The 14822-nt window shown below is 42.4% G+C and overlaps 1 protein-coding gene across 9 annotated transcripts in view; it reads left to right on the top strand.

The window, feature by feature from the left end:
• lpin1a (lipin 1a) overlaps positions 1-14822 on the top strand; it is a 128034-nt gene that overhangs the window by 44380 nt on the left and 68832 nt on the right. For 7 of the 9 annotated variants that reach the window (XR_010016527.1, XR_010016526.1, XM_063037474.1 and 4 more), the window contains exons 2-3: positions 13104-13304; positions 14586-14681. Coding sequence is in view for 7 of the 9 variants with exons in the window: in XM_063037474.1 (XP_062893544.1) it covers positions 13104-13304; positions 14586-14681 (297 nt within the window). In the remaining 2 variants the exon portion in view is untranslated. Of the gene's footprint in view, positions 1-10097; positions 10274-13103; positions 13305-14585; positions 14682-14822 lie in introns of those variants that run through there. The other 2 variants (XM_063037458.1, XM_063037467.1) reach the window with 2 other exon arrangements.

Here is a 14822-nt window from a genome sequence, read left to right as displayed (position 1 = left end):
TAGCTTGTCCCTGAAATTCTCTTCCACTGGCTTCACCGTTCCAGGGACCCAGGTCTGATCCCACACCACACACATCAAAGTTGAAGAAGAGGTACAGTCGACATTTTGGGCCAAGGCCCTTCGTCAGGACTAACTGAAAGAAGAGCTAGTAAGAGATTTGAAAGTGGGGGGGGGAGGGGGAGATCCAAAATGATAGGAGAAGACAGGAGAAGATGGAGCCAAGAGCTGGGCAGGTGATTGGCAAAGGGGATATGAGAGGATCGTGGGACAGGAGGCCCAGGGAGAAAGAAAAGGGGAGGGGGGAAAACCCAGAGGATGGGCAAGGGGTATAGTGAGAGGGACAGAGGGAGAAAAAAGAGAGAGAGAAAAAAAGAATGTGTGTATATAAATAAATAACGGATGGGGTATGAGGGGGAGGTGGGGCATTAGCAGAAGTTTGAGAAGTCAATGTTCATGCCATCAGGTTGGAGGCTACCCAGACGGAATATAAGGTGTTGTTCCTCCATTATATAAATAAATAACAGATGGGGATTATATAAATAAATAACGGATGGGGTTTGATACTGACTTTCCGTTCCTTCCTTGACTGCGGATTTACTGCAGGTTCTCTGGCTTCCCTTTACATCTCAAGATGTGCTGGGAAGTTATGTAAATTACCTCTCTGTGTTAGTTAAGAAAGAATAAAATGGGAGTTGTTGGGCACTCATAGAGAAAATAAGCTGCAGAGACCCAGGGAAATAAGGAGAGGTGGAATGGGCTGAATGAGATTTCATCCCTGGACCAAATCAACCACGTGACCTTCATCTGTGCAATAACATGTACAAGACAAGAGATTTTAGATCCATGATTTACCTTAGGCAGAACTCTGATCCAGGAGAAGCAGGAATACTTGCTCAGGTCACATACAGAAGTCATGGACCTTTCTTTTCATGGGCTGCCCCATGTCCAAGTTACAATCAGTAACTGCGGAGGTGGGACTGTGATGTTGGGCTCCATGCTGCAGCACCGCTGGACAAATGACCAGAAATGTATTGAACAAGCCAGCGCAAGGTAGCGCAACCTGACCAGCCATGGCTTGGTCCCATCAGCAGATCAGCTCTGGAGCTTGTGCAAACATCATATCTGCAATGCCACCATCCCCCACACCCTTGCTTTCTAAAATCAGGGATTAATGGCTGTCTGGTGCAACTACTCTGACTACTGGCAGTTGCCTGGTTGTGTTAATGGGAGATGCATTGTGACTCCTGCGTTCAACGTCAGCTCTTCACAAACGGGAGTAATCTCGTGTAATGAGAGGCACAGTGGATGAATATGCAAAATACTTGTTGAAATTGTAACTCAGCAGTAAAGGAGAAAGCGAAATGCCTATGAACAAAAGCACTATTCTGCTCATAAACATCTTCATTCCCAGAATACTTGGTCCAACCTGACTCAAGACCAATGCTTGGATTTTTAAATAACAGCTTTGGACTCAATGAAAGGCAAAACACTCGACATCCAAAAATACTGTTGAGTTGTAATTACAGATTTAATTTCAAGTCGCAAAGCTGATCCTGCAGCCAATAGCATTTATAAAACAAGGGATTGGTATAATCTGTCAGTGCAGGAATTGTTTGGCATACAATTTATTTGAAACTTCTGGTTAAAGTCAGTGAAGCTGGAAGAGTTTTGACAGTTCAGTTACTAGAATTTGCATAGTGCAAAGCTCTCATTGAATAGACCAGATAACCACAATCCTGTGCTAGCATACATAAGCTTGTATGTCAAAAGCTGACAACAATTAGAATGTACAACAGGCTCACAGCAGTAGTATGGTTTTGTACGTTCATGTTTTCATCAATATTAAGAAACTCTAGCTCAAATGTGGAAAGAAAGAAGACACCATGGGAATTATTCCCCAGTTAAAATACTCTGTGAAATATCAGATGACTCCAGCTAACATTGTTTTTTTCCAAAGATGGAGCAACAAGTTGGTCAGTATCTATATCTAATCATTCTATAATTCTCTGATTATTCATGGATTTATCTCAGCTAGTAGCCGTGCAGAGTAAATGCATGGATTTGTATTGTGAGATGAAGACTGCATGTTTTGTTAATGAAATAGAAATTGCTATTTTCACAAAGTGTCACAATTGTAAATTTCTATGTTCAGTGAAAAGATAACATACAAACATGGGAACTTTTCCATTCAACCATAATCTTTATTCTCCCTTCTCTCCACGCACCTATTTCAATTCCAGATCCTTTATGTGTTTGCTTGACAAAAATTGATCAATGTTAGCATTTTCTATTATGCAGTCCTCAACAGCTTTTTCAGTGTAGGCATTAGAGCTTGATTATACTTTGTGTGAAGAAGTAATTTCTGTTTTTAACTCTTTGAAGTCTTGCTTGCATTACTCTACACTGAGGCTGAACAAACTTAGTAACGTGCGGAGGACAAAGGCTGGGTACACTTCATATCCAGACCCAGCTTTGTGTCAGCTGTTACTGGCACACCTATTGTGATGCTTTTCATGTGAATTGAATCACAGACCTTCTGAAAAAGAGATGAGAGAGGCTATGTTTTGTTTGCAAAAAGCAGCCTGCTGGAGAATCTCAATGGTTCAGGCTGCATCTGTGGAGGCAAGCAGATAGTTGATGTTTCAGGCCAAAACCCTGAGTGTGGAGGGGAGATGAGGAGAAGGGGTGAGGCTGGGGCTGGCAGGTAATAGATGGAACCAATTGATGAGTGAGATGATTGGCAGATGGATCAGGTAGGGGGAGGGCAGGGTGGAGAGAGACAGAGACTGGAAGGTAGTAAGGGGAGACAATTTAGGGCTATGGGTTTTGAAAGAGAGGGAGATGTGAAACCGCATAAGGAAAGGATGAAAGGCAGATGGAAGCAGCGAGAAAGGGGACGGAGATGGAGACACAGTGGGTTAGCCAAGTAGATGATGGACACATGGAGCCAGATGGGGAAACCAAGTAATGGGAGGGTGTGAGATTGGAAAGAATCTCTGTGGATCAGAAAGAGAGAAAAAACCAAATACAGGGTGCAGATACCTGAAACTAGAAAATTCGATCTTTGCATCAGAGGGTTGTTGACTACCCAGGGAGATCAGGAGGTACCGTTCTTCTAATTAAACTTTGACCTCATCCTGGCAGTGGAGAACAAAGAAAGACAAGTTGGTGTAGGAACGTGAGAGAATTTGAAATGGCACGGAACTGGGAGGCCAAGATAGTTCAATCGTTCAATTCTTCTGACTTTCAATGGCGGCTGGCAGTCCAACTTAAAGGTGCATTACTACCACCGACTGGACTGAAGTGTGCTGTAGAGAACTGGGAAATAATTCCATTTAATATCAGAGAATGTATACAGTAAACAACCTGAAATTCCTGCTCTTCACAGACATCCACAAAAACAGAAGAGTACCCCAAAGAATAAATGAGAGTAAAAACATTAGAACTCCAAAGACCCCTTCTCCCCCTCCCATGCACAAGCATCAGCTAAGCATCAACTCTCCCCCTCTCTATTTAATTTAACAAAAAGCACCAGAACCTACTACCCACCTAGCAAGCAATAGCAAAGCCCCAAAAAGAGATCATGATCTTCAGTACAGACAGCCATGGGGACAGAGTGCAAATGTTTGTCAAAATGATTGCTTAGATAATGCTTTGTATAGAAGATGCATGTGAATCTCTGCCTCATTTGTTTGTGTCCCTGGATGTGATGAGGGAGGATGTATAAGGATAGGTGTTGCACCTCCTATGGTTCTAGGGAAAACGATAGGAGGGTGAGTGAGTGGGTGTGATGAAAAACGTGGTCCCAGTGGAAAGCGGAAAGGATTGGGGAGGGGACGATGTGACTGGTGGCAGAATTTCACAGCTAGTAGAAATGATGAAGAATGATGTGCTGGATTTGGAGGCTGATAGGATAATGGTAAAGACCAAAGGAACTGTATCTCTGTTCTGGGTGAAGTGCAGTGAGGGGAGTGGAGGAGTGAGGAACACACGTTTCCTGAAAAATGAGGACATTTCAAATATTGTGGAACAGAAAGCATCATCTCAAGAATAGGTGCAGTGGAGATGGGAGAAATTGAGAGAAAAAGGATAATGTCCTTACAGAGACAAGCTGGGAAGAAGTTTCATCAGTTTCTAAAATCTCTAATCATTAATGAAAAAGCCTTGTAGAGCACATGTACAGGAGAAGTCAGAATGACCGGCCTGATAAAAGATCACTGGTTGTCATTGTTCATGGTCCTCCCAGCCTGCAGAAAGGCTACAGCACTGAAACCAGGGGGGCTTTAAAGGGCTGCATAGGGGTTAAGGTCATTGTGGCCTTGTGCACCCTCTAAAAAACAAATGGTGTGGTGATGGTGGATTGGTGTCACGGGGTGAAGAGAGGAGTGGGCTGGGATGAGAGTGATCTGGCCTGATTTATCCTTCTTGATGTGTAGTGTCCAGAACCAAATTAACTACTCCTGACCCCTAACCCCCACCTGGTTTAACAAGAACTTTGTATGACCAATCACTTCAACAGAATTGTGTTGTACAGATATTGAAATTCGAGCTAGAATCTTTTAATGAGGGTATAGCCTCAATGCTGATTATTTTTAATCCTGGGTGAGGGAAAGTCTTGTAGTCACTAGGTAGTCTAATAAACCGTATAAGTAAACAGCTGTATTCAGAGTTGTACTACCTAAGGCTTTGGCAAAGGATTTCACATCAGTGACAGATAGACTGTCAACATTTCAAATTCTGTAAAAAAGTATGTCCACCATTTTTTCCAGTATCCTTTTACTATGTGTGAGCACTACGGCACCTAATGCATGCTGGTCTCCAATAGCGTAATGGGACATGCAGGAAAACCTGCCTCCAGCTTTCCAAGCAGATGGTAAATGGATCATCTGACAGAGGTGCAGAAGATCCCACAATTAAGAGCAGTGAATTCCCCTCAGTACTCTGGTTAATATTTATCATCAGCTAACAGTCTATCTGGTCACCGCCACATTGCTATGCACAAATAAAACACTGCACTTTGTGAGAGTGACGACACTTCCAACTTGCCTCATTTTTGGATTCCATACTTTCGGATTCTGGAAAGGATGTAAAGTCTGAATACAGCTGTTTGCTCATATGGTTTATTGGACTACCTAGTGGCTACAAGACTTTCCCTCTCCCAGGATTAAAAATAATCAGCATTGAGGCCATACCCTCATTAAAAGATTCTAGCTTGAATTTCAATATCTGTACAACACAATTCAGCTGAAGTGGTTGGTCATGCAAAGTTCTTGTTAAACCGGGTGGGGGTTAGGGGTCAGGAGTAATGCATTTGGTTCTGGACACTACACATCGGGAAGGATAAATTCAATGTGACTCATTGAATGAGAGAGGACCAATTTATACATGAGCTAATGTTTTGCTACGTCTGCTGTTTGACTACTTTCCAGGCATTTCTTTGGTTCATTGCATCATTTTGCAAAGTTAGCTTAGTCAGCAGAGGTGTGCTCTTCTTGCATCTAACCTGGGTACAGTCATGAGTGGTGTCATGGGGCTGCCTATGAGCACAGAGGACAGATGGGACCAGCAGTGATGTCAAGATAAAGCTGGGGAATTTGCCACAAGGAAGAGGGTATTGAACAGAAGGCCCGAGGCATAAAGAGTATTTTCTGCTACATCACCTTTACTAAGGAGCAATATGATTTTGGCATGGACTAGATGGGCTGAAGGGCCTGTTTCTGTATTGTATTTCTCTATGACTCAAATAAAGAAGATCTTTGCTTCAGCAGGGAAGCTGCTATTGAGCTTTGTCACCTGTGGCAGCAACGATTCATGCTTTAAACTAGTCTGTGTACAACATTCTCAGTGGCTGGTAAAGTTTTTGTCAACCACATTTTTTAGCAACCTACAGACCACCAGAGAGTGATGTCAGCAACCTCTCTCAGCCCTTTGCTAAATTAAGGAAGTCATCAAATCTCTGAAAATCAGAAGAAGCACTCAAATTACTTCTGCTTTTTGCAGAGCAAAGCTATACATGTGAGGATTTTGTCACAGAGGCATGGCATCTTTCCCTCTGTGTTGGGTGCCATTAAATGCCTAACTTTATCTTGTGAGCTCTTTATCAGCAGCTGTGCTTATTGACCAGTCAAAGGGACTCTGTTTACTCAAAGTTCAAAGTAAGTTCATTATCAGAGTACATCTATGTCATCATATACAACCCTGAGAATTATTTTCTTCCAGGCTTTCTCAATAAATCAAATAACTGCAATAGAACCGATGAAAGATTTGGGTGTACAGTCAATGTGCAAAAAGCAACAAACTATGCAAATATATAAAGCAAGAAGTGATAATACTAATAATAAATAAATAAGCAACAAATATCGAGAACGTGGAATGAAGAGTCCTTGAAAGTGAGTCTATGGGAACATTTCAGTGACTTGGCGAGTGAAGTTGAATGAGGTTATCCCCTCTGGTTCAGGAGCCTGATGATTGAGGGGTAATAACTGTTATTAAACCTGGTTGTGTGAGCCCTCAGCTGTACCTTCTTCCTGATGGCAGCAGCGAGAAGAGAGCATGACCTGGGTGTTGGGGGTTCCTGATGACGGGTGCTGCTTTCATGCAACAACTTTCCATGTAGATGTGCTCAGTGGTGGAGAGGGCTTTACCTGTGATGGACTGGGCCGTATCCACCACTTTCATAGGACTTTTCCATTCAAAAGCTTCGGTGTTTCTATGCCAGGCAGTGATGCAACAGTCAATACCCTCTCCACCACACATCTATAGAAGTTCGTCAATGTTTTAGATGTCACGCTGTATCTTCAAGGAAATGGAGGTGTTGCTGTGCTTTCTTTGTAATTGTTCTTGTGTGCTGAGGCCAGGACAGGTCCTTTGAAGTGAGAACACCAAAGAATTTAAAGTTGCTGACCCTCTCCACCTCTGATCCCCCAGTGATGGACCTTTGGTTTCCACCTCCTGAAACCTATAACCATCTTACTGACATTATGTTAGAGATTGTTGTTGTGGCACCACTGAACCATAATTTCAATCTCCCTCATATCATTTGGCCTACAATAATGATGTCATCAGCAACCTTGAATATGGCATCGACGCTTTGTTTAGCCACACAGTTACAAGTATAAAGTGAGTAGAGCAGGGGACTAAGCAAACAGCCTTGTGGTGCACCTGTGCTGATGGAGATTGTGGAGGATGCCAATTACATCAATTATATAATACAGGTTTGTGGCCAGTACACTTTGAAGCAGGTATTACTTTTTTTTATCCTGTGATACCAGGTCAACAAGTTACAGCCTGGTTGATTCCAGTTATTCTATCTGGAAATGGATAGTGAAACAGTCAGGGTCTAAGTCCAGCTGTAGAAAAGGCCTCCAACATTACATAACAATGAGAAAAGGCATCAGACGTATGTTTCCTACTTCATTTCACTGCAATGCCAAATACTAGCTCCAAATTCATAACAAAACCACAATGGTCACAACGTAAAACACACAAAATGCTGGAGGAACTCAGCAGGCCAGGGAGCGTCTATGGAAAAGAGTAAACAGTCAACGTTTCGGGCCAAGACCCTTCATCAGGACTGTCACAACAACATCAGCAGTAAAAAAAAAGACCCAATTGCACCGATACCTGATTCATATACTGTACTTATTTCTTTTCCTCCTTGCTTCTACAACTGGCCTTTCCCAATGGCCAAGTGTTGAGAGACGGACTTTCGCTGAGATTGCCATATGGCTTCGAGGTCAGCCTTGAACAGTACTGGGACTAGACTGTCCAGATTCTGAGTGCAGTATCACAGTGTGCTTTGCATCAGCTGAATTAAGATGACACGTAATCCGGCAGGGTATGCTGCCATTCTGAGAGGGGGCACTCGCCAATGGGACAATTCCTTTCTACAGGAACAGTGTACAGGGGCTCCAATTCTTGGACATGATATTAGGGAAAAATAGCATATACTTGAGAGGATCTGGAGCTCAGTGAGGAAGTGTGATCAGTAAACAGAAAAGCTTGCAGAAATGGTGGATGAAGAATCAGAAGGTCTGAGATGGAATGGTGAAGTCATTTGTGATAACACTGGCAGAAAAGCTTTTTTCTCATTCCCTGATAGGTCTCCAATTGAAGATTGCTATCCTTGCAAGTGGAACAAGTACCACTGTATATCTCCTGTATACCTCCTGTATATCGGTGAGACCTGACATAGATTGGGAGACTGCTTCACCGAGCATCATTTCCTGATGGCCACCCACTTCAATTCTACTTCCCATTCCCATATATCTTTACATGGCCTCCTCCACGGCCACGGTGAGGCCACATTCAGATTGGAGGAGCAACATCTTATATCCCAAGAAACACACAATAAATGCTGGAGGAGCTCAGCAGGCCGGGCAGCATCTATGAAAAAGAGTAAACAGTTGATGTTTCGGTCTGAAACCCTCCACTTTATATTCCGTCTGGGAAGCTTCCAACCTGATGGTATGAACATCAATTTCTTGAACTTCCAGTAACTGGCCCTCCTTCACACTTCACCATTCCCATTTCCCTCTCTCACCTTATCTCCTTACCTGCCCATCACCTCCCTCTGATGCTCCTTCCCTTCCCTTTCTTCCTTGGTCTTCTACCCTATCCTATCAGATTCCCCCCTTCTTCACCCCTCCTCCTCTCCCAGTTTCAACTATTACCTACCATCTTTTACCTTTTACTTTTTCCCTTTTCTTCCGTCCCTCCACATTCTTACTCTGACTTCTCATCTTTTTTTTCCAGTACTGATTAAGGGTCTCGGATGGAAACCCCAACTGTACTCTTTTCCATAGGTGCTGCCTGACCTGCTGAGTTCCTCCAGCATTTTGTGTGTGTTACTGTGGATTTCCAGCATCCGCAGGTTTTCTCGTATTTGTGGCTCCAATTGAATAATCTCACTCTCAACAGGCTGCTAAATCTCACCCTTCTTAACGGCCCAAAACTTCCAGTACCGGTAGCGCTGTAAGTGTAGCAGCTGTGGCACGTAATCACGGCTGCCAGGTCTTTCACTTAGTACTATTGCCACAATAAGAAACAAGTTAATTCTCGACCTCCCTACCCACTGGGGTCACTAACCGAGGCTGTAACCAGCATTTTTCGTTTAAACAAAAATAAAATCAAAATTAAAACAATCACTGTTGATATCAGATACTGAATTCAATAAACAGTTCCAGTCATGCAAGTGTTTAAAAAAAGTCTTTTAGGACAATCAGAAAATATTGTTTGTTTTCTCCTTATGAAAAGTTAAGAGATGTAAACAGATTCAGTAAAATATTATATATCTTTCTTTCAAAGTTCATCAGAATTTTCGTTTTGAAACCATTAACCAAGAACGTCAAGTGCACGTTAAAAATTTCGCCGATGAATCTGAACAAAACAGAAACTGATTGGCAAGTCAGTGAAAGGTTCCTTGAAACGATTATCTTATTAGTTTTATGCAAATAAAATCAGCTAAGCATATATCGTAGAAGTACTGATGTACCGACGGTCGCCTGATTGGTTGAGCAGATCACCTCAGGTTGAGCCCGACGCCTGATGTATCAGTCATCATATTACAGGCTAATGACTGTACCCAGGACATTGCGAAGACAGAATTCTCAGGAAACAACACTATCTCCTCAGACAGCAGAGATTTTCCCCAAGATATTTTAATAACTAATACTGTATATATCTTTGAATAATGAAAACAAAACACAAGAAGCCTTAAGATCCCGATATCTTCTGTTTATCAAATAGTTCTGCATTGTTTAAACCATGCCCCAATGTTAGTATTCACATCCTCCCTCCCGTCCTTTCAAACGCCAAAACACCAGAATTCCTTTCAACTTCCCGGCTTTAAGACGCTGCATATTCTGTCTTCTGCCCTACTGCCTCATTAGGTGCCTAGCTAAGCTTTTGAGAGTTCCCCTGCAAAGAAGAATGTGGAATGTGTTGTGCAAATGGGGGTTGTTTTTGTATGTGTGTGTCAGCGAAGAGGAAGTCAAACGGCAAAAGCAGAACCTAGCGGGAGCTGGGTCGCCAGATGTCGGCAGCGCCGAGCGGCGAGGCCCCGCCTCCTCGCCGCGGTTCCCGTCCCGCCATTGGAGCGCCGTCTGCGGGTGCTGGTGACGTCAGAGCAGCCCGGTCTGACTCCGGCTGCGGCTCGTCCTTGCCGCACACGCACAGCGCTGAGCTTTCGGCTCAGGGGGACGGGGTTCGGCTGAGCGGCTGCACGTAGCGTCGTTGAATTCAAGCCTTGGAGCTGTGTTTCCCGGCAGTGTAGGTGAAGCTGAGGCAGTGGGGTGTTGGTAGAGTGAGGGGGCAGGTGTGAGTATGTTGATGGTGGTGGTGGTGGGGGTAGCTGGGGTTGGGATGAGGGTGATGGAGGGGGTTTGCGGCAGGAGTGGGAGTGTAGCAATGTGTGTGGTGACCTGGCTGTTGGAACAGGTATTATCCGTAGCTGATCTAGCATTTTCAGTTATTTAATCACAAACCTTAATGGTTCCTGTTGTTTGTCGAAGGAGTTGAACACTCTCTCAGTAAGTCGGCGGTTCATCCTGTATGCATCAAGATCTCGGACAACGTTTAGGCGCGTACTGCAAGTAAAATTGACCAACCTAAAGACAGGATCTGACCACCCACCCACCACTGATATTCACTGGCATTACTGTCGGTGAGTTCCCCACTCTCAATATCCCGCATGTCACCGTTGACCAGGACTCCACTGGATCAGCACTATATACCCTGGGCACTAGAAGAGGCAAAATGCTGGATGTCCTCTGGCAAATGATTTACCAGATGATACCTCAAGGCCTTTCCATCATCGCTGAAGCCAAAAGTGTGATGGCATACACTCCCCATATATGAGTGCAATTTCCAGCATTTGAACAAGGTTAAGCAGCCTGCTTAATTTACTGCCCCCCAATATTTATCCTCTGTCACATATGATATAGGAGGCCGTTCAGCCTAATGGGTACTTCTCAGTCTCAACAAAGCTATCACATTGCTCCCAATCGCACTCTTTATTTCTCTAAAATCCTGCAACATATTCTCAGTCATATGGGTAATGTAGAATGGTCAGTTAATTTACCAGTACATCTCCAGGATGCTGGAGGGAACCAGAGTGCCCATTGGAAACTGATAAGGAGAACCTGCAAATTTAACTCGGATGTTTGCCCGTATCAGTATTGAACACAGCCCCATACAGCTGTGAGGTAGAAGTGCTGAGTTGTTGTACTGCTAACGTGTGCCATCTACAAATTATTGTAGTTAAGAATCTATAATCAGAAGGAAAAAGTCAGGAAAGAAAAAATTGTGGTACACCGTGCTTGCAAGTGTAAAATTATTGAATCAAAAGCAAGGTACTAATCTTGAGTTGAATCTTGAGATAAGTTTTTACTTGTATGTAGGTTTTGCATTTGTTTTTTTTCAAGGTGAGCTTAAGTTTTCAAATACATTTTGTTGATTACAAGCAGGTTGTAATCTGTCATATAGATGACTTAAGAACTATCCTGACACCTATAGAAACTTGAGTGAATATCTAAATGTAGATGCACTTTATATACCTTAAAATAATCCATTGTAAAATTGTTTTGAAGTCTTCGCTTGTAGAAAAACTTTGAAGTGAAGGGTGTGTGTGTGGGGTGAGTGGTCGGGGAAACGAGATGAAAAGAAGATGGGTAGAAGTGTAATAAAATGCATCCAATTGTGCATGTGCAAGTCAAACTATAAGCAGAAAAACAGAAATCTACAATAGCAAGGGAGCAAATAAAACTGAAGTGGTAAGGTTCTTTAGTTGGAAAGTAGGCTTTTTTTTTGAGAAGTGTTCACAAAAGGACATCCTCCTGGAGGGCTTAACCATTTTAGATCGTTTGATAATTGAGATACTTAATTATGGGTCAAATAATTTGGATTGGGCGTTGGAACAAGAAGTTGAAGAGGAGGTAATGATGCAATAGGGAAAGTAAAAGTCCAGAAAAGTTAATGCTTCGTGTTTTGTGTGGATTTTCTGATGAAACAAAAAAATTCCAGGGTTGCATTAATGGCTGTATTCACTGTACTACTTTGTGCAGTTTTTGTTGTTTTACGAACATCTTTAAATTTACTTACAGAGGCAGATAATAGTTGTGTGGTTTTACTTCATGAGTTGGTAAAATACTTGAGTTTGTCATCTGAATCGAATCATTTGCTTGACCTGCTGTTTGTTTGCACCATTCTTTTAGTCTAACAAAAGTCTTCTGGCATCCTGTTCTCTTTTGGATTAGAAGTTGGTGGTGCTCCATAAATTAAAGCAAGTTACCCTTGGGACGCTAAAGAAATTTGACATGTCCCTTTTGAATCCTTATCAATTTTACTCAATGCACTGTAGAATGCATCCCATCAGGATGCATCGTGGCTTGATATGGCAACTACTCTGCCCCATGACTGCAAGAAACTATAGAGAACTGTGGCACTCAGCATATTATGGGAAATAGTCTCCCCTCCGTGGACTCTGCCTATACTTCTCACCTCAGTAAAGCAGCCAACACAATCAGAGACCCCACCTACTCCAGACATTTTCTTTTCTCCTCTCTCCCATCAGGCATTAGATAGGAAGGCCTGAAAGCATGTAACAAGAGTCTCAATGATAGCTTCTATCCCACTGCTATAATGTTCCCTAGCAAGATAAGATGAATACTTGACCTCACACTCTACTTTGTTACGACCTTGTCCCTTTTTGCACTTTTTCTGTAACTGTTACACTTTATTGTACATTGTGTTATTGTTTTACCTCATTGCACTGTGTAATATACTGTATGAGCAGTACACAAGACAAACTTTACACTGTACCTCGGTGCATTTGGCAGTAATATTCCAATTCCAACCGTAGCTGGGGATACACTGACAACTTGAAGGTACCACTCAGAGGTTAATTGTGAAATTTCCAATTTGAGGTAGTAGCTCTAATATTAAACCATTCAGCAAATTTCCATTTCAAAAAACTTCTAAGCTTGCAGTTCATTTCCTGTGCTATCTTTATCCATTTAGTATTATTCAGGCATATTTCTTGCCATGTACTTTTAATAGAAGCAAATGGAGCTGCTTTGTAAGTAAATACTTGTTTTGTTTCAAAGGCACAGACCATGAATTACGTTGGACAATTGGCTGGCCAGGTGTTTGTAACGGTGAAGGAACTTTACAAGGGATTAAACCCTGCCACTTTATCTGGCTGCATTGATATCATTGTTGTCCAACAGCCAGATGGCAGCCTCCAGTGCTCCCCATTCCACGTTCGCTTTGGGAAACTAGGAGTACTCCGATCCAGGGAAAAGGTGGTAAGTCAGCAATGACCTTTTAGTTTATTGGGACATGTTCTTTTACGTACAACAATAGCTAGTCAGGTCATTTTATGTTGGAGTGATTGAATATGTTAAACATGTCTTGAGCCCAGTTAGAGCCTCTTAGAAACCTACAGCACATTACAGGCTCTTTGGCCCACAAAGCTGTGCTGAATACGTCCTTACCTTAGAAATTACCTAGGGATACCCATAGCCCTCTATTTTTCTGAGCTCCGTGTACCTGTCCAGGACTCTCTTAAAAGACCCTATCGTATCCGCCTCCATCACTGTCGCCGGCAGCCCATTCCACACATTCACCACTCTCTGCATAAAAAAACTTAACCCCGACCTCTCCTCTGTACCTACTTCTAAGCACCTTAAAACTGTGCCCTCTTGTGCTAGTCATTTCAGCCCTGGGAAAAAGCTTGTGACTATCCACACAATTAATGCCTCTCATCTTAAACATCTCTATCAGGTCGCCTCTCATCCTCCGTCGCTCCAAGGAAAAGCCGATTTCACTCAACCTATTCTCATAAGGCATGCTCCCCAATCCAGGCAACATCCTTGTAAATTTCCTCTGCACCCTTTCTATGGTTTCCACATGCTTCCTATAGTGAGGTGACCAGAACTGAGCACACTACTCCAAGTGGGGTCTGACCAGGGTCCTATATAGCTGCAACATTACCTCTCGGCTCCTGAACTCAATCCCACAATTGATGAAGGCCAATGCACCATATGCTTTCTTAACCACAGAGTCAACCTGCACGGCAGCTTTGAGTGTCCTATGGACTCGGACCTCAAGATCCCTCTGACCCTGCACACTGCCAAGAGTCTTACCGTAAATACTTTTGTTGGATATCAAGGAAGTAATGTGATGTTAGTACTGGAAAGAACAGCTGTAATCTCACTCAAATATGCAACTACAAAATAGAATAGGATTTTGCTTTCGTGCAGCTATTGAATCTTTCTGTAATAAGCAAAACTGTGTTTTCATTAGTAAATTAAAAAGCCAACTTTGTATGAATAAAAGAGGACACTAATTTGAAATGTGCCCCAATGCTGCAGACAATCGGGTAATCTGAAAGGTAACTGTGACTAAGAGCATTATGTGTGACAAAACCTAGAGTTATATCCTTTTGGCTGCATGTAGATTGAAATGATTTAGATAAAATAATGTGTACACTGAAACAAAATCAACGTTTAATTCTTTTGCTTTTTCATCCTTGGTCATAAGTATACACTTTCTAATTGAAATATGTTATAACTGAACATTTTTAGGTGGATATAGAAATAAATGGAGAACCTGTAAAGCTGCAAATGAAGCTGGGCGATAATGGGGAGGCCTTTTTTGTTCAAGAGACAACAAATAATAAGGTAATATCACATTGTTTCCAAATCAAACTTAGATAATTGATAACTGAGAAATTAGCTTATTCCATCAGCAGTATTATTTATCTCTTCGATAGTATTGACTTTTATACATGTACTTCCTTTATAACAAACTAAGAAATACTG

The sequence above is a fragment of the Mobula hypostoma genome, chromosome 2 (genome assembly GCF_963921235.1).
Source record: "Mobula hypostoma chromosome 2, sMobHyp1.1, whole genome shotgun sequence".
NCBI classification, from domain to species: Eukaryota; Metazoa; Chordata; class Chondrichthyes; order Myliobatiformes; family Myliobatidae; genus Mobula; species Mobula hypostoma.
This window is presented reverse-complemented; position numbering and strand designations above follow the sequence as displayed.